Raw genomic sequence first — 18,191 nt, forward strand, 5'->3', positions numbered from 1 at the left:
TGTTAGCTTCTGACACTTCTCTCACAGATTACTCTAATAAAAACTTGTACAGATTAATGTTTCAGACATTTCCTTTTTGCTGGCTACTGCTGTTGTCAATAGGTAGTGACAGCTGCTGGCTCTGTTTCTTGGGTTACGTACATTACTTGCATTAGAATGGTTAAAGACTTTTGCTCACCTGAATATGTTGTGTTTAACTGGAAGAAAAAAATTCATGCTGTAATCTGAGTTTTGTTTTATGCATCTGAAGATAGCAATTCTTAAAACCTATGTATAAATCTGGTAGTCTGTTTTAGAATAACTTGCAAATCTTTTTTCAGAGTCATTTTTCTCTGGACTGCTGCTTATTTTTGATAATATTTTTTTAAAAACTATCTTTTTTATGATTTCAGTGATTCAGATGGTAGTTGATCTTTCTTTTGCATCCACTCGTCTTTGTAATTTTTTGACTATTTGTAATGCTTACATGCTTCTGAATTGCTGATTTAATTACTAGGAATCTGAATTCACAGTTTATATGAATTGGTAGCTGTCTGGGAAATTTGTCTTGTATTTTAATTGGTATTTCGCTCAGATACCATCCTGCTAGCTGGATTGAGAATAGGGAAGGAAGGACTTATTTTTTTCTTTTGAAGGTTAAAGTGGTAGGAAAAGAGGGGGGCATCTATTATTGTCAGTAGTATGTGTCAGGAATCAAACATTTTTTCCTGCTTCTAAAATGGGCCATTTCTTTATGGTTATCTTATTGATTGATAGCTGAGTCTTCTGTGGAGAATGAGTAGGAAAAGTTGGCTGATGATCTTTCTAATGCTAAAATTTAGTTTTTGCAACACTTGAACTTTTCCACTTGAATCATTTCCAATATAGCTATTAGAATTGTGGTAGAAAGTGGAAGGAGTAAATCTAAAATATAATTTAATCTGTCTATGGTCAGTAAAGGGTGGTTCTTTGAATCACAGTAGATCCTGCTGTAGGTATATTTAAATCTCTTCCACATCAGTTTAGGTGGCTTTTTTTTTTAATGCAACTTAAACATTTTAGTCTTTCTTATGCAAATAATTGAGCCAGGTGTTCATTTGCAGAGGTAGTTAGAAAAGTGTATATTCTGTTTATTGGACCTCTGACTATGAGAATTCTTATCCATCTTCTGTAGAAGCTTTTCAGTGGTGACTTAAGTGAGCTATATTGCTGAATGTTACCCGAATTCTAACATACTGTGCTTTCAAAAGGACCGGGTAGGAGGAAGAGTTGCTACGTTTCGGAAAGGGAACTACGTTGCTGATCTAGGAGCAATGGTGGTAACAGGACTTGGTGAGTTGTTCAAAATAAAAAGGAAGGGGGAGGAAAATTGTGTGTCAAGTTATTACAAGTCTGAAATCTTATGCCATTTCCTTTCACAGTCAAAGTAACTGAAGTGTTTAACTATCCAAAATTGACATTCTAGTTTGGCCTCTTTAGTAGTAAGCATTTTTTCATCATTGAATCTTCATAATAGATATCAGCCCACAAGAGAAGGTGGGATTTTTGTTGTTGCCCTAGTTCTCACTCGTCACTGAAATCATGTAAGTGCTTGTCATGTCATCAAATGTTGTGATGCATTTTATATCATTCACTCATGCTTAGTGGAATTTCTTGCTGTTTCCTTGTTATGTTATCTTTTTGCATGTGTTTTTGTTTCTTTGCCTAATTCTTGTAATATGGTATCTGAACTGGATTCACTGCACTAGCTGAGCAAGCTTTCTAAAGCTGCTTTACCCAGATGCCAGTAGCCTCTGATCAAGTCTGAGGACTGAGTTGGTAGGTAACCCTGTCTTAATTGTTCTCTTGAATTTTCCAAAGTATCTTTGAGCTGCGATTGAATATGGAGAGGTAAGATGTAATGAGGAGACTAGTTAAGTAGCAAAGAGGCTAATAAGGAAATAGCAAAGTTAAAAGATGGGAGAAATGCCAAGGAGATAGGATATCTTTTTTACATTTACAGAAAAAAGAGGGGAATGAAGAGCCGTTCTAAAGGGAAAGCCCTGTTAAAGTCAAGATTTGAACCCGAAAGTCCTTTCTCTAAATGATTTCAAAAATAGCTGTAAAATTAATGCTAAGCAAGCCATATTTCTTCCCTGCTTGATGCCGTTTTATTGGATGACGTCAGTTATTGATACTTCTACCCTATTAAGAAGGTGCAGATATTTAATATGGAATACTATTCAGTAGTGCGGTGAAATGATAAAATTTTTACAAAAACTTTAAAACCCAGCAAAGTTCTGCTGACTACCAAGGCTTGACATCCCCTGTGGCATCTACCTGATTTTTTTATTCTTAACTAAATTACTTAACAAAAACTCTTTCCAGCCAAAGAGTATTGAAACTGTACAATCCCGGCTTTATGATTGCCTAGCCAAAGACTATTATTTTTATATTTAATTCATCATGGGTCTTTCCTTCCCAAAAGAATCTACCCTTTGCATTGAATAAGGTAGCATATGCTATGGAGAAGGAATCAAGGATTCCTGTATTGAAGGAGACTGTTTGAAGGACATCTTTCGTATTTCTGAACCTGGAAGGAATGTAAGGAATGAGGACTATTGAAGCGGAAGTTGTGGTTCTGAAAGATGAAAGACTGAAGATATGGAGTCTTTTCTGTTTTTGTCAGTTTTCTTTTGCAAGTAAATTGTGGAAAAAAACAAATTTAGTTGGCCAGTACCTTCCAGGTGGTTGAACCTGAAACACTTGAACTCATTTGGACCTCCTTCAAACGCTATGCTACTTGTCCAGTAGGCTGAACCCTCCCCTGTATTTTGAACTAAAGGTCCAATTTGACTGGATTTCAGAATCAGAGTTGCTAAGCTAGATCCTAAAAACTTTTCCCAAAGTTGTTCTTATAAAGGAAATCTATGCTACCTCTCCTTTGCATTTTCCTTCAAACATTTTTGTAGCTCAGGAAGCACTTTTCCATTTGTGTCCTCTCTTTTCCTTTCCTCTGCCATATTTGCAGAAAAGCTTTTATTTTTAGTGAATTTTTCTTATTTCTGGATGAATAAAGTTGATTTGCTTTCTGCCTTTCTCATGTTTCTACATGGAATGATTTCTACAGTTCTAATCTGTTTGGTGATATATTTTCCATGTATAGTTGGCCTACATGTTCATCTTCATATATCATATTCATTAGTGTCACTTGCTGGTGTTTCCCTGAATTTTTAGGGGCTTAATTTCTTAGGTTCCATCTCCATGTCACCACACTTTCAAGAACTCTCAAAGTTACTCTGCAGCTATGGAAACTTTCCTTGGCTCTTCAGCCACTCTGCTCTTAAGCCTTTTGAAGATATGTTTATAACTATTAATTAACTCTCAATCCTGCTAAGGTTGCTGCCACACTAGGACTCTGCTTTTATAATCACCCCTTTTTACATAGTGCTCTTCAAGTGTTCATGGGCAGGGTTTTTTTATCATGACGTTGTTGCAAGAATTGCTATGAAAGTAGACCTTTGGCAGTCTTATACCGCTTCACTTGAATGCATTTTGTGCTGAAGTTAGTATGTTTACAGTCTTTGAATAGTTTTTGCTGTGGAATTTTGATTTTAATTGCAGACAAACTTTACAAAAATATTCAATTATACAAAATGTTTTCCAGGAGGGAACCCCATGGCTGTGGTCAGCAAACAAGTAAACATGGAATTGGCTAAGATCAAACAAAAATGCCCACTTTATGAAGCGAATGGACAAGCTGTAAGTCTGATACTTCAGATACCTTTTTCATAAACCTGTTAAAAAGAAGTAGTATATTTGTATCAACCAATTCTTAACTTCAATCTTAACTTTGGATTTGAGAGGTTTTTTTGGGAAGAGCAGACAGGATCCTGGCTTTCAAATACATTACTTTTTTTCATTAGGCAGTTGTCTCACTTGCTGCTCTTTAAAACAACTGTCTGCTCTGTTTAACCTCTAGCTTTTGTTGTTGCTTTTTGTTGTGGGTTTTTTTTTCCTCCCCTGGAATAAGCTAGCTTATTAGTAGCTGAGCCTTTAGTATGTTTTGCACCTGGAGAGGAGATGGGGGAAGCCCTTCAGTCTTAAGATGCTCCAACAAAGGCAGATCCATCAGAAATAGGGAAATTCATTTCATTATGCAGTAAATGTCCAGTAGGACGTTGCCTGCAGAGCACAGTGCGATTCTAAGAAGGCATTTCGAAAGGGAGTGTCTCTAAGAATAATGGAAGAATTGAGAGTGTATCTTAGCATAGGCAGCTTGAAAAGTTAGCTTGTTTTGCATATAAGTATGTAGCCTGAGAGGAGATATGACTATCAGTTTTGAACCTCAGTGTTTTAGTCTGGAAAAGTACCGAAGAAGAAAGATCTAGTGAGCTAGAAGACAACAGTTGACACAAGAACAAATGCTTACGGAGTGGCCAGCTATAAAGTGGAAGAAGAGTCCTAATTATTGGCGTAGTAAGATATGGATACAGCCTTCCAAATCACACAGTGTATGCTTTGAATTTGAGATGAATAATAATTGGTAGAGAGCTGTCTGATATGGACATAGCAATAGTGTTATCTCTGTGAACAGCACATTTCAAACTCCTTTTGCTTGTTAGTAATCATCAAAGAGCTTTCCCAGTCTTTCTGAAGTATTTGCTTTTTTTATTTTCCTTGTTCTAATCTTTCTCACAGTAGTCAGTATTCTCTTTATCCTTAGTTTAACCAAGACTGGATTTAACTCTTGTTAGTACTGTATTATGGTTGACCATTTCAACATTTGCACATTTTGTCACATAACAGATGTTCTCACGTGGGCAGTGGCACAGAGTATTTAAACAAATGTCTTCAGGACAGTCAATTACAACCATTCTGGAAGTATCCTGTAGTACTTCCTCCCTCATACTGGAAAAGCTGAGGGGATGGGGAAGTTCTTAGTCATGCTGACCGCTCTGAAAGATAAGTTACTGCCTGTCTGCTTCATTGAGCTATGTCAAGCCTTCTAAGACCTTGTGGTTGCCTGGGGCCATCCTAACATTGGAGTGCTCTTTTGGCTCCAGACAACCTTCTGGAAGCTTTGCTGAAGTCATCTTCCAGTAAGGAAATCTTTGCGGAGCCATAAATTGATTTGCTTTCCTCATGGAAGTGGAGTTGTCTAGCTGTGGTTGTGGTTTGCCAACTCTTCTTTCTTCCATTTCTTTGGTCAGACATCCTGGCAAAGTGCCTTTGTGTTATGCAGGCCTTGGTGTCTGGCTGTTTGAGAGAGCCAAGGGTGTTAAATTTCTTTTTGCAAGTGCTAGTTCTCAGCTGCTTTTGTTCACTGAAGTGCTTTTGAAGTGTCACCCTAGTTCAGGACAAGTGATACTGTACTTACTACTGTAAGAATGTATCTGCACTGTGCCTTGCTCTTTGCTCTGATTTGAGGATTGGAAGCATTTTGAGTTTTAGTTACCAGGCGTTGCTTTGCATTAAGACTTCGCTAGAGAAGGTGATCTGTGTCATTGCTCTGATTTTCTTTAAAATTTCTTCTCCACTACTCCAATGTCCTGTCTCTGAGGTTCTGAGCTTTGGTGACAATATTTTCTTTTTTATTTATGAATAGGTTTTTAAGAAGAAAGTTTGTTCTTTTGACTCCTAGGTTCCAAAAGAGAAGGACGAAATGGTGGAGCAAGAATTCAATCGTCTTTTGGAAGCTACCTCCTACCTCAGTCATCAGCTGGATTTTAATGTTCTCAATAATAAGCCTGTCTCCCTAGGTCAGGCTCTGGAGGTTGTCATACAGTAAGTGATTTCACTCTTCATGGTAGACTTTCCTGTTTTTGTGGGAGAACTTCAAAAAGAAATCTGAAACAATTGTGATGCCTCTAGGGTAAGCACTGCCCACTTAATACAGCTGTTTGACCTTTGCTAGATTCTCATTTGTATATGCATTTTCTATCTATTTTAGCAAAGTATGTCAAAGATAGATACTGGTTAAAGTAGCAAACATTAAAGTTCCCTGAAAATGAATAATACACTAAATGATGGTAGATAATTGACTTAACATGCATTCATGTACATAAAGCCCACTTACCCTACTTGAAAGCTAATGGCATTTGTAATACACCTTTTAATAATACTAGGTAGCCCCAGGTTTTTGCTTTAGCTGATCAAATATCCCTTATTTACAGAAACTTGTATTAATTTTTGTAGTTGCTATACTACTACTTACTAAAATGTCACTTGAGGTGTGCTTTATTGCGTTATGATCATTAGATTACAATAATGAATTCTCTTAATACTGGTAGGATTTAACGGTGAAACTGGCTGTTAACTTCTTGGCTCTTCCAGATTGCAGGAGAAGCATGTGAAGGATGAGCAGATTGAACACTGGAAAAAGATTGTGAAAACACAGGAGGAGTTGAAAGATCTTCTTAACAAGGTCAGGTCTTATCTAGTGATGACATTCAGAACAAGAGGTTAGCATTGTGCTCCTCCAATAGTGGCAAAATGTGCAAACGCTTTCACAGAAAAATACAAGAAGGTTGTCATTAATGTTGTTCTTAAATATCTCTGTTCATTTGAGGCCTGCCTAGAGGCACTGTTGTGAGAAAAGAGTCCCAAAGAACTATTTTCATTGATGCTACTTTTCTAACCTTCGAGCCTTTTTCTCTTCACTGAAATAAACAAGAAAACTGATTAGAGAAAGTATCTAACCTTTTGTAAAACAGGCGATAAGTAGTATTGCAAAAATGTTCTTTTAAAGAAATTTATTTAAGTGAAGATTTTACCTATCGTCGTAGGAGTTTCCTCCTTACGTGTAAGAGGACTTTGTCCCTGTATGTGAAGAGAAGCACAGATGGGATTAGGCAAAAGGCTGTAAAACAGAGATCTGGGAAAAGAAAGGGAGAGGGCAGATATGGTCAACGTGTTATGTAGTAGCTTCCTTTAGAGATCCTGATTACAAGTGAAGCTTTTGGTCAGTTTATTTAAAATGTTTTACTTTCCTTACCAGTGTTAGTGGAAATAACTGTAAAAATCCTTTGAAAGCCAGGTATTTGGAGGAAAGGATAACTAAAATCTATCATTTGTGGTGTAGGAAGTGTTACAGGCCATCTCTGGAGTCCTACTGTAGAATGATTTGGCTGTGCTAGATAGCCATCTTTACTTCTTCACAGAGGTTTCTCAGATGAAAAATGTGTGAGGACAGCACTCACATCCTAAACTATTTGCAAGGAATTTTGTAAGAAATCAATGTGTTGGAGATAAGCCATATTATTAGGGGGTTGGTGGTGTTTGTTGGAATTTCTTGGAGGTAGATCTGCGTATAAGTAACGTCTGACGAACAGAGGAAGTCTCTTTGGTATTAGTGGCATGATTTGAGATGAATATCCATTTTACATAGTAACTTACATGAAATCTGTCTCCCCCTGCCTTCCTTTCTTTCTCCCTTCCCCTATTCCACCTGAAAAAGATGGTGAGTTTAAAAGAGAAGATTAAAGAACTCCATCAACAGTACAAGGAAGCATCAGAAGTGAAACCACCCCGGGATATTACAGCAGAGTTCCTTGTGAAAAGCAAACATAGAGATCTGACTGCACTCTGCAAGGTAAATGGTGACATATATGCAACACTTAAATCAATGGTCTCTGAAGCCTTGAGCAGCCAAATAGAAATTGCTGATATAAATGTTTCCAGGAACTTTCACTCTGAACTAACATTCTCGGAGAATGCGATAGGTGATAACTCTGGGTTGTAATATTGATAATAGGACAGCATTAAGTACCTCAGGTTCCTGTCCTTACCAGCTCATGTCAGAGAGCGTTCACATGATGAAGGCTATGTTCACATGATGAAGGATAATTTTTTTTTACTTCATTAACGGCTGAGTCTCACAATAGTCTGGAAGCAGAATCTGTATTTAAAGAGGATATTGCTCCTCTAAGGTGGAAATGGTGATTTCCAGAGTAGAGACTTCTGTCTCTCCAAAAATTATCGTTGACAAAGATCAATTTTGATAAGCAGAATTAGTGCCCCTCTGATTGCGTATACATTGATGCCTTAAAAAAACCTCAAACTGTTTTTTCTACAATCGTGAGAGACATCCTGATCAGATGGAACCAAGGATCATTTTGCAGCTACTGGTATGTCAGAAAATAGCCCAACATCTTTTGACTGCTCCGTGGATATTTACTGAGCTTTTGGAAAAGCTTCCCGTTCTTCTCTTCCTTCCTCCCCAACCCTGATCACTCACCATTAATGATATGTACTGCCAGGTCTGGCATCTTACTGAACTGGAATATGTGTGTTTATTTTGTTTTCCCTCTTGGCTGGGTCCTAGTTGGGATCCAGCTTCTTATAGTGAAATAAACTGAAAGAAGACTTTTGTCTTCCTTTGCTGTGTTTCCAAAGAGAAGAAGATAGACTTAGTGAGGAAAGAAGCATTTTGTTTTATAAATCTGAAAAAGTGGCTCAGTTTTTAAAAGCGGCAATGAGCCTGGCGCTCGTCTGACTTCATCTGTAACCCCTGATCTGTGTGTAGCTGATAGATATATATTGGGTGTATTCACAAAACAGGTAATTCCAATTACCTTTTAGTACAATATTTTACCCTCTTGCAAATCTTCCTGCTTTCTTAGTGTTTAGCAGTGTTAGCTATGTGAGAAGGCAAAGAGAAAGTAAATGGCACATTATCCTATTCTGAGAAAGTATACTCTATTTAGTCAATCTCCTTAAATAGACTTGGCCGTTAAAATAAGAATTATTAATAGTACCAATTAAAAATATTAATTAGTATTAATACCAATTAACTATCCTTTGATCACTGGATCATCTTTCAATCCTTTGTCACCAGAGAAACTTAGTTCTGGACTCTACATCCAGAAATCTGGATCGAGTAGTCTGTTTCTACCGTGTGACAGTATAATATATGAACAGTAAGGCACAAGATTGCATAAAGCTAAGGATGTTGTTTCTTGATCTTTTCTGTCACTTGGCTAAATGGATTATACAACAGACATTTAAACAGGATTCATCTCATCTACTTTTACAAATGATAAATTACAGGCTCCTGAATTAAAGGCATTCGCCCTGCTGCTTAGGTACTTATTTTAGACTGGGTGAGGTTTGTCCTCTCTCTTCTTCGTCTCCCTTGATAACAAGGGAGATGACAAGATTTAGCTGAGAAATCTCATTTTTATAGTCAGATGTTGAGATCATATGGCTTATCAATAGGTAGATAAAAACCCTGTTCAAGAAACTAGAGGCAAGTTCTTAAGCTTCTTCTGTTGCCCTTCGTTCAAGAAAACATTTCTTTAGTTCTGGGATGCACAAAACGGTCCTAGCAAAGGGCTTTTAAAAGAATTGATGTATGTCTTCAAAGTAGGAAGCATTAACCTTAATGGCAAAAATATTGTTACAGTAAAATAGAGTGTTTTTTTCTTCCCTTTTCGCTATCAAAAAAGTGAAGCCAAAACCAACTCATGGAATTTTAGTGCAAACAGTGTTTGTGTCTGTAGCCTTTAGCAATAATTTTTATTGTTGCATATAGTACCAAGAAGTGTTTTAAAACTGGTAAAAATATCTCCTCTTCCCCTGCCTTCCTCCCCCTGCTCCATGTAGTAGCTGAAATTTCTTGTGTGTTTGGGTCTTGGGTATTCCATATAGATGTTCAGAGATGATAATCGGCTAATTATAACAGCATTTAAATAACTGTATTAATAATCTGATCTTGTGAAATCTCCATACATGACATGCTTCAAAGTAGCAGCTTTTCTATTTTGTTACCAAAAAACAGCTTTATACTTTTGTCTCTATTGTGGACATTTATCAAATTATTCTGCCTTCAAAGAAAATGTTTGTTGTGTATATACATTGTTCTACCAATGTTTAAAAAAAATCTCTGAAGGACAGATGAATTAGATCGTGCTTTTGTTACCTTCTGCATGCCTGCTTCTCCTTTGTAAAATTTTACATGTTCAGTATTAAAGTATTATAAGAACCCTTTGATAGAGAAAATAGAAATATGTTTTGTGCAGTGTAGAAGATCTCTGTGTGTTATGGGGGCCCTTTAAATACCAGAATTGTAATGGATCTTCATGTTCTTCAGCTTTGATTGTTTAGGTTCCTGAAATATTAGCATACTAATCTTTTTGCAGTATGGCATAGGCTTCTGCATAAATAAACCGCAGAAGTGCAAAATATGCTGGGTTAGATGTTGAAACTAAAGAGCATGACTTAGGTCTCACTGAAACCCATGCATCTTCCACTGATTTCACTGAGGATTGGATCCAGTCTGAGTCTACATGATGCCACTAAATCCTTTTCAGTGTAAACTGATTCTGATATTAGCTTTTAATCTTATCAGGAGTATGATGAATTGGCAGAAACACAAGGAAAGCTGGAAGAGAAGCTTCAAGAACTTGAAGCCAATCCACCAAGGTAAAAATACAAACTATAAAAATGAATCCTCTGTAAAACAGATTTTTTCTTTTTTTTTTCTTTTTTTTTCTTACTTTTTTTTGAAAACTATTTTGTTGGGTTTCAAAAATGCTATGGTATGCTTTCTTCTTATCATGGTAACTCATAGGAAGGTTCACACACAAAGTTTGCGCTTCCTCAGTTTTAGAACTCTTGTTCCTTGGTTTTAGAGGTGACTCAAACACAAAAGGGTGATTCTTTGTTAGGATGCCTTACAGCAGTAACCCTTACTGTAACTAATATCTGATCTCAGGATGCCTTTGAGATTTGAAAAGCCTGCCAATAAAAGATGTCATGTTGAAAGATAGAAAGAAGTCAGGTTTATGTGCTGTGAATACTTCTGCACTTTTCCTCTGAGCAGCTCTTGTTTTCTTTTCCTTTTAGTGCCTCAGTTTGAGAATACACTGTTCCTTTATACACCATTTTAGATTTCAATGATTGTTTTATTTAGGATTCCATAGCTAAGACTAAAAATGCACATTTTTTTTCCATTGTAAATATTTGCTAGTATTATTATTTCAAATACTGTGTCCCTGTCCTGTGCTTTCCTGACTTGTACTGGCCCATTCTGTAGTTTACACTAACATAAGCTGTTACGTCCTTGTGCAGGCCCAGTGGGTCCTCATCTGCAGGATGCTCAGCCTGGTCTGCCGCCAACTTCTGTGTGTCTTTGTGGTGTTACTGTGCTGCAAGCAAGCCAGCTGCAGAGCTCTCCATGAGAATTGTCCTGGCATACAGGCTCTATAGGTCTTTTGAGCGCTGGCTGCTTGTAGAAACAGTGTGGATACCCTGCATATTTTGGCACATCATGCCTGTTTATAGGGATGCACAGTGCTGGTGTGACTATGCTTTATTTTTAGTCTGTTCCTTGATATATGCTACATAAGACATTGTTTGTTACTTTTATTTCTAAAGCTAAGTTTCTAATTTCACTTGGAATGTTACATATGAACACTTCTTTGAAAATGCTCCATGTGAGTTGAGTAAGTAAAGGTTGCCATATTTATTGTTGGTCTCAGCTATTAACCCAAAGTTGAAATATCCATGTTAATTAGTTTCTACAAAAAGAATATCCACTGAGTAGAGAGGAGAAGCAGTGTAAGAGAGATTTTGCCCGTGTGTGTTGGGTTTTTTTTTGTTTTTTTTGGGGGGGGGGGTTGTATTCTTGTGTATGGCTTTTATGGACTCATGGTATTTTTCCTTTGCTCTGCTTCTCTCCAGAATTACAGCTTTCATGAGGGAGGTACGAATGTTTAAAGCAGAATCTGCTTGCGTTCATGTTCTTTGCCTTTTCACTATGGGGGAACTGAAATAAGAGATTGTGAATAAATTTTTCAAAAGCAGTGCATTTGCAAACTAAATTTTTTTTTCTATTACATTTGTTTTCTAGTGATGTTTATCTGTCATCAAGAGACAGGCAAATACTTGACTGGCATTTTGCCAACCTAGAATTTGCTAATGCTACACCTCTATCTACACTTTCGCTGAAGCACTGGGACCAGGTAGCTAATTTTCAGCAATATATTAAAAATTTATGCTATATTTATTTCATTCTCATGGAAGTTTCTGTATGTTACCAATTTCTAAGTTCTAAATGCTGTCTACTTCTGCGGAGATACGTATCTCTTACATGATTTTTATTTGGAGGTGGAATTCCAGGGAGCTTTTGGTGTTGAAACAATCTCTAATAATACCTTATCCTGCAAGTTTCTGTATCATTTCTTGGCTGATAACAGAAAGGGCTTCAAATATTTTAGGCTCACCCCTTGAAATATTTTTTTGAAGAAAATTTGTAACTGTGCAAAGTTGCTGATAATTTGCTATTGAATGATGTGATTCATTTTTATGCATCTTCCTTTTAGGATGATGACTTTGAATTCACAGGCAGTCACTTGACTGTGAGGAATGGATATTCATGTGTACCTGTAGCCTTGGCAGAAGGGTTGGACATTAAATTAAACACAGCAGTTCGACAGGTTCGCTATACAGCTTCAGGTAAATGAAACCTCCAGTTGAAAATGGCTCTGAAGGAGCATGATCACAGAAAGCAGATTTCAGTGCTTCTGGAACCAGATGTGAAGTTTCATCCAGTAAAACTCTCCCATCATACATTCTGGGTCAGAAAAATGAAGGGGGGAAAAAAACAACCCAGTTATCTTCTTCATTGAGATTACCTGTGTAGGAGGCTGTTTAGAGATTATTAATCTTTCATGTTTGTTTCTTGCTTGTTTCTGTGGCTGGTTGAACTCCATGCTTTTCAGCTGAGTTCACAGATTTCTGAGTTTGCTTTCATTCTCCCGTTTCTTTATTTTATTGTGATTGAAGTGTTTGGAGTAAGAGGTCTTGGATTGCTTAAGACTGCAGCCAATCCTTAGAGTAGGAAATAAGTGAGGAACTCTTATGCTTTTTCACAAATATTCCCAAAGCAGTTGTCTTTTTTTGGTGTGAGATTTGCTCTTCAGCGCAAAGACAAACAGCATTTAAAGCTTGTATCCAGACTTTGCAGGGAATCTTCATAATTAAGATTTCTTTGAGCACACAGAATTATGCTCGATTCTGTGGAGTTACATTCAGTTACATGAACTGGTAGGTTCAAAGTTAAGAAGTTCTTGAGGTTTTTTGGAACACAGAGAATGTCAGTGGTTATAGTTCTTTTTGACCTAGTTATCTCAGATTCCTTAGAAGTGTCTTTTGTTTTTCTTCCTGAGGAAAAGAGCATGGATTGAACAAGTAATCTTAAAGCTCCTTTCTCCTTTTTTCAGAAGTCAGTTCACTTCTATTATAGAGTATACTAAGTTCTAATATAGAATATAATAGTTGACTCTCTGTTGTATATATACATATTTTTTTTCAAGGTTGATAATTTATGTTCACCATTCATGCCTGTTTAACAGGTACAATTCTGCAGCTTTTGAATTCTACATTGCTCAGAGATTTTCTCACTAAGGACAGTTTCCAGACTGTGACAGAACTTTTTGTATGTTTACCCATCACTGAGGATTCTTGCACTTTAAAATAGCCTTTCACTTCTGTGATTTCCTTGTCAGTTAGTTGCTTTCTCTAACATTAACAGGTTTCTGAAGGACCAAGTGGACCTCATCCCACTGGTTAGAGCTTCTTTTTCTCAAGAAGCCTTCAGTCTGATCCCTTTCTTTGTAAGGAGCCTATGGCCACTTGCTTACTGCTGTATTTTTCTCTTAAAACAGCCTTTCTGGTTTGAAATACCTTTGCAAAAGGGATGAGGTGATCAGAATTTGTGACTAATTTTCTTTGTGTGGATATCCATAAAGGTAATGTAACTCTTAGAATCAATCTGAAGTCTTATCCATGGTTGCTTCTGTTTTTTAAATGTCACAAGGAGTTAATCCAGTCCGTTGTCTTTTGCTGAAGTGACTGTCTGTACTGTAGACATGTAAACATGCTCTGTCTTAAACCCTTCAAAAGAATCTTTGTCTCTTCATATCTACAGATGGAAGATCAAGGGACTTCTGGTCTCCTTACAGGGAACCTAGTGTTGGATGTCTAGCTGTGTACTGAAATGCTAAAAGGAAGCCTCTGTCTTCTCTCGGGGCTTGATGGGAGTGTAAGCATATAACAGTGCAGAAATATATCAGTAAATTGTATCTTAGAGTAACTTTTCACACTTCTGTGAAGCATTGCATGCTTATGAAAATATCCAGAAGCAATCCTGCCTCTGGAAGAGCCATCCTGTGATCCTTACCTGTGCATTGACTCTGATGATCCTCACTTCAGTGTGATGGTTATACTTTTATATTTGCCCACAGTGTGAATGGGCATCCAGGCAGACAGTCAAATTGGACAGTTGTGTCATTTATCTGTGGCTGTTCTTTATGTGCCTTCACAATCCATCCTCCTGCCCCCTCCATTAGAGCCAAGTCATCTTTCATGGGCTCAGCTCTGAGAGGGGTGTGCCTTTCTCCTAATACCTTACAAAGGGAGTAAAGGACTCAGAATGTGCCTCTGTAGATGCTGCTAAAGTAAAAACACTTACTAACAGTGCTTGGCATGTAGTACCCTCACTGAGAATGTACTTATAAAACCATGTGAGTGAACTGTTAAAAATAAGCGACCAATCTCTCTACAGTGAGATGCACCACACAAGGAGAGCTATGTTAACACAAATGTTTCTTTAATCTGGTAGTTTACAGGATTAGGGTGCTTCTTAAGCAAAAGCATTATAACCTGAGTGCCTGAAGTAAGCTATTGCAAATTTTCTGTTCTATCCTATAGCTTGAGGAAGGTATGGAGATGCTGCCTGCAAGGGAGTCAAAATGTTCAAGCCCTTACACGTATAGTCAGGGTTTTCTTTCCAAGCACATCATGTATCCTTTGTGTTACTGTAGAAATACGTCTTGCTTTTAAGCACTCCAAGGATGTTGGTTAGAGTGATCTGCAAAAATCTTGTGTGCTGTTGATTTTTGGACCGGATTCATCTCATATGGCTTGTGTGGGGATAAGCTTGCTAGCTAAAACTGATCGATGTGGTTATGGGAGATTTTTTAAGGAATTATTAGTATTGGAACATAGGAGTAGAGGGGACCACTTGAAACATCAGGACCAGTGATGTGAAATCACAAGGTCTAGTATGATAAATACCTCATTCAAGAGGGTCCACAGAGTTTCTTCTTTGCATGGATTAGTATCCTAAGCACTATCACTGAGCATCCTCTAGATATTCTTCTTGAGGACTGACTCGTTCCTTGATCATTTTTTTTTCCTACTAGTATATGTTTTCTGTGAAACTCAGTAATCAGTAGACAATTGCTTAATGTAATCGTGCACATCGGCTTCTGCTAGAAATCCCCTTTTACTGTTACTTTCTACCATCTTCTCTGCAAACAGACTCTGCTGCTGATTATCTGTTTTTACTTCAGAGGACAGGTCAAAGAAGTGTAATGCAGTTCTTTTGAGAAGTCATGTATTTTCATGAATTACAATGAAAACACTATGGGGATTATGTTGCTATAGAGCAGAGTTGTTTGGGTATCTTCACTCTCTTTACCTTAATTATTTATGCACACATGTATGCATGCACTAGCTTATTTTACTTCAGATTACGGCTACTTTTTGTAATGTGCTGTTTTATAGTGTTAGGAAAGTCGGAATGTGAATGGGAGAAGGAATACAAAGATGGTTTTGTGTGTGTCTAGTTCAAAGGAGTCCTGACCCTTGATTGAGGCGTGGAGATATCTGACTTGCACAGGTTAGTTGAGGAAAATATAAGTAAACTCAGACTGCTGTTGAGAAAATGCATTAATAACTTTGAGAGCAGTTTCATTAAGTCAGCCACCAAACAGCCTGCTGACCTGTAGAAGAGAAGACAAGAGGGTGTAATGCATGTCCCTTCCCCATAGTTAATGCACAGTGTATGTGCAGGACATTGTGTCCTATAGAGCTCTTAATGCCTCAGCTGTAAAACCTAGAAGTTCTGGGGGATTATGAAGATGAGAGGAATTGGTGTGGGAAGTGTGTGGGGCTCTTGCAGCTCAAGTTCCATATAGGGGCAAACTTCTTTGTGTAACAGTCCCCTTGCAATGAACAGTCGCAGTTTGCCTGGCAGTAATGTGGTCTCCTAGTAACACTGCTCTGTCAGATATGTAATCTGCCAGTCTCTGTAGAGAAATGTATAGATAGCAGGTTTCAGACAGATTAAGCTGAGGTTTTTTTTTTTCTCTCCTCACACAATATAAGTCAAGGAACATGGTGCCACAGGATTTTGTGTTGAAAGTGTTAATGTATGCAAGATGGAATCAAACAAATGGAAGGAGTATGTCTTTTCATTGTTCGTCAAAACAGGGGGTTTAGGTTCAGGAAATTGTGAACTGGGAGGGTAACTCAATGAAAGGCTCAGTCTCTACTTGCTATTTAGTTATGCATATATTTAAATATCATTTACTGGTCTAGATGAACCTTTAGGCTTATTCCAGTAAGGCAATTCTTAACTTCTAGGCAAGTGAATAGCATCTAAGTAATTGCTTGTGTAAGGCTGTCTCCACAACCTGAAAGTTTTCTCTTGTGATTATAATTAATGGTAGTTTCTTTAATTTTTAATCCAATGCTGTTTGGTCGTGGCCTTTTACAAGGCCTCTTATCTCCCTAGCTTATTAAATGACTGTTTTTCCTCTCTTTTTACCAGGCTGTGAAGTGATAGCTGTTAATACCCGATCTACTAGCCAAACTTTCATTTATAAATGCGATGCTGTGCTGTGTACTCTTCCCTTGGGAGTCCTGAAACAGCAGCCACCAGCTGTACAGTTTGTGCCACCTCTTCCTGAGTGGAAAACTTCAGCGGTGCAACGGATGGGATTTGGCAACCTTAACAAGGTGACTTGGTCATTGAGGGAACTGCAGCAGACCAAGGGTTGCAATAAGTAGAATCTGAACTGTATATGGTGGATGAAGGGAAGAGGAATGTTTCTTCCACTCCTGTTTTGCTAGATTTTGATGGTGAAAATTACTTGAAGAACTGTAAGGGACTCTCCTCTGTCCCATGTAATTTTTAAATAGTTAGATTTCAGAAGTAGATTGACTTGATATGTCTGCTGTAGCTTAACTAGCAAATTTATAAACTACAAGAGGATGTTTATCTATGAAAGGCAGTATAGGTGTATAGCAGTATGTATTCTTCAAATTTTACTCTTTTGACCTTTTCAGTGATGAAAATTTTTTGAGTATAATTATCTTTGATTTTTGCTTTTCATAACTCTTAATTCTTTTTATTTCTAGGTTGTGTTGTGTTTTGATCGTGTCTTCTGGGATCCAAGTGTCAATTTGTTTGGTCATGTTGGTAGCACTACTGCGAGCAGAGGAGAGCTTTTCCTGTTTTGGAACCTGTACAAAGGTAAATGTGGTGCATGTATAGTTTTGCCAGTGTCTTATTTGTGTAGTTTTGGAACTAGAAAAGAGAGCTTCTTAAGATGCTCATAGTGTTATTGACATCTGGATGTCGTAAAAAGTTGATGATATTTTATAGGAGGACAAATGAAAGCAGAGAACGTCAATGACTTTAGAAATGGTTGTGTAGTAAATTAGGATAGAATGTGGAAGAGTACAGGTTTGCTAAAGCTGAATTCCAGGCCATGTCTGTTGAATCACATTGCTTTCAATTCTACTGTTGACAGCTTTAATTATTGTAGGATATTTTATATTCTTGCATCTTGGCAAAGCTGTTCTGTGTCTTACTTGGTTGTCTTGGTTACTTCTGTTAAGCATCAATTTGGTTGCCACAAGTATTCTGTGTTTGTGGGTTTTTTGTTTTGTTTTTTTTCCTGTTCTGTGTGTGTGACCAGGAGAGCTAGGTAAGGAAACAGTCAAAAACTGAGGAATTGAATGTCATCGGACATCCGTGCTCTGTGCTCTCACGTGCTGTGTTTGAGAAGTGCAGCAAATAACATATGTTCTGTTTGCCAGAGAGCAGCATTGTTTTAGTCAGATCTTCACTTTGTCAGGAGGGTGTATTGAGTCCTCCTAGAAGAGGTTGGTATATTTTTGCATTATTTATGAACTGAAAACATTTTCATAGTTCATTTGCCAGTCTCTTTGAAATATAGTTTCTCCTTGACTGCTTACAACTTTGAGCTCTTCCCTTCTTTCATGTAACTTCTCATGGAACAGGACTTTGGCATCCAATTTAGCTGCTTAGTTTTGAAAGCCTCAACTTTCTGAATGTTTTTCAAATTGAACTGGCAGTGAAGTCTATTTTTTGGGGCTGCCTGTGTAATCTGGGATGAACTGATAACAGCAGATGA

At 37.5% G+C, this 18,191-nt stretch overlaps 1 protein-coding gene across 4 annotated transcripts in view; it reads left to right on the top strand.

Annotated features, from left to right (window-relative positions):
• The window catches only part of KDM1A (lysine demethylase 1A), a 54,984-nt gene that overhangs the window by 22,670 nt on the left and 14,123 nt on the right, over positions 1–18,191 (top strand). For all 4 annotated transcript variants that reach the window (XM_067311703.1, XM_067311702.1, XM_067311700.1 and 1 more), the window contains 10 exons: positions 1,230–1,311; positions 3,626–3,720; positions 5,603–5,745; positions 6,295–6,385; positions 7,418–7,552; positions 10,310–10,383; positions 11,813–11,924; positions 12,285–12,417; positions 16,580–16,767; positions 17,170–17,284. In XM_067311703.1, coding sequence (XP_067167804.1) covers positions 1,230–1,311; positions 3,626–3,720; positions 5,603–5,745; positions 6,295–6,385; positions 7,418–7,552; positions 10,310–10,383; positions 11,813–11,924; positions 12,285–12,417; positions 16,580–16,767; positions 17,170–17,284 — 1,168 coding nt within the window. The remainder of the gene's footprint in view (positions 1–1,229; positions 1,312–3,625; positions 3,721–5,602; positions 5,746–6,294; positions 6,386–7,417; positions 7,553–10,309; positions 10,384–11,812; positions 11,925–12,284; positions 12,418–16,579; positions 16,768–17,169; positions 17,285–18,191) is intronic.

This window comes from Apteryx mantelli, chromosome 27 (genome assembly GCF_036417845.1).
Source record: "Apteryx mantelli isolate bAptMan1 chromosome 27, bAptMan1.hap1, whole genome shotgun sequence".
NCBI classification, from domain to species: domain Eukaryota; kingdom Metazoa; phylum Chordata; class Aves; order Apterygiformes; family Apterygidae; genus Apteryx; species Apteryx mantelli.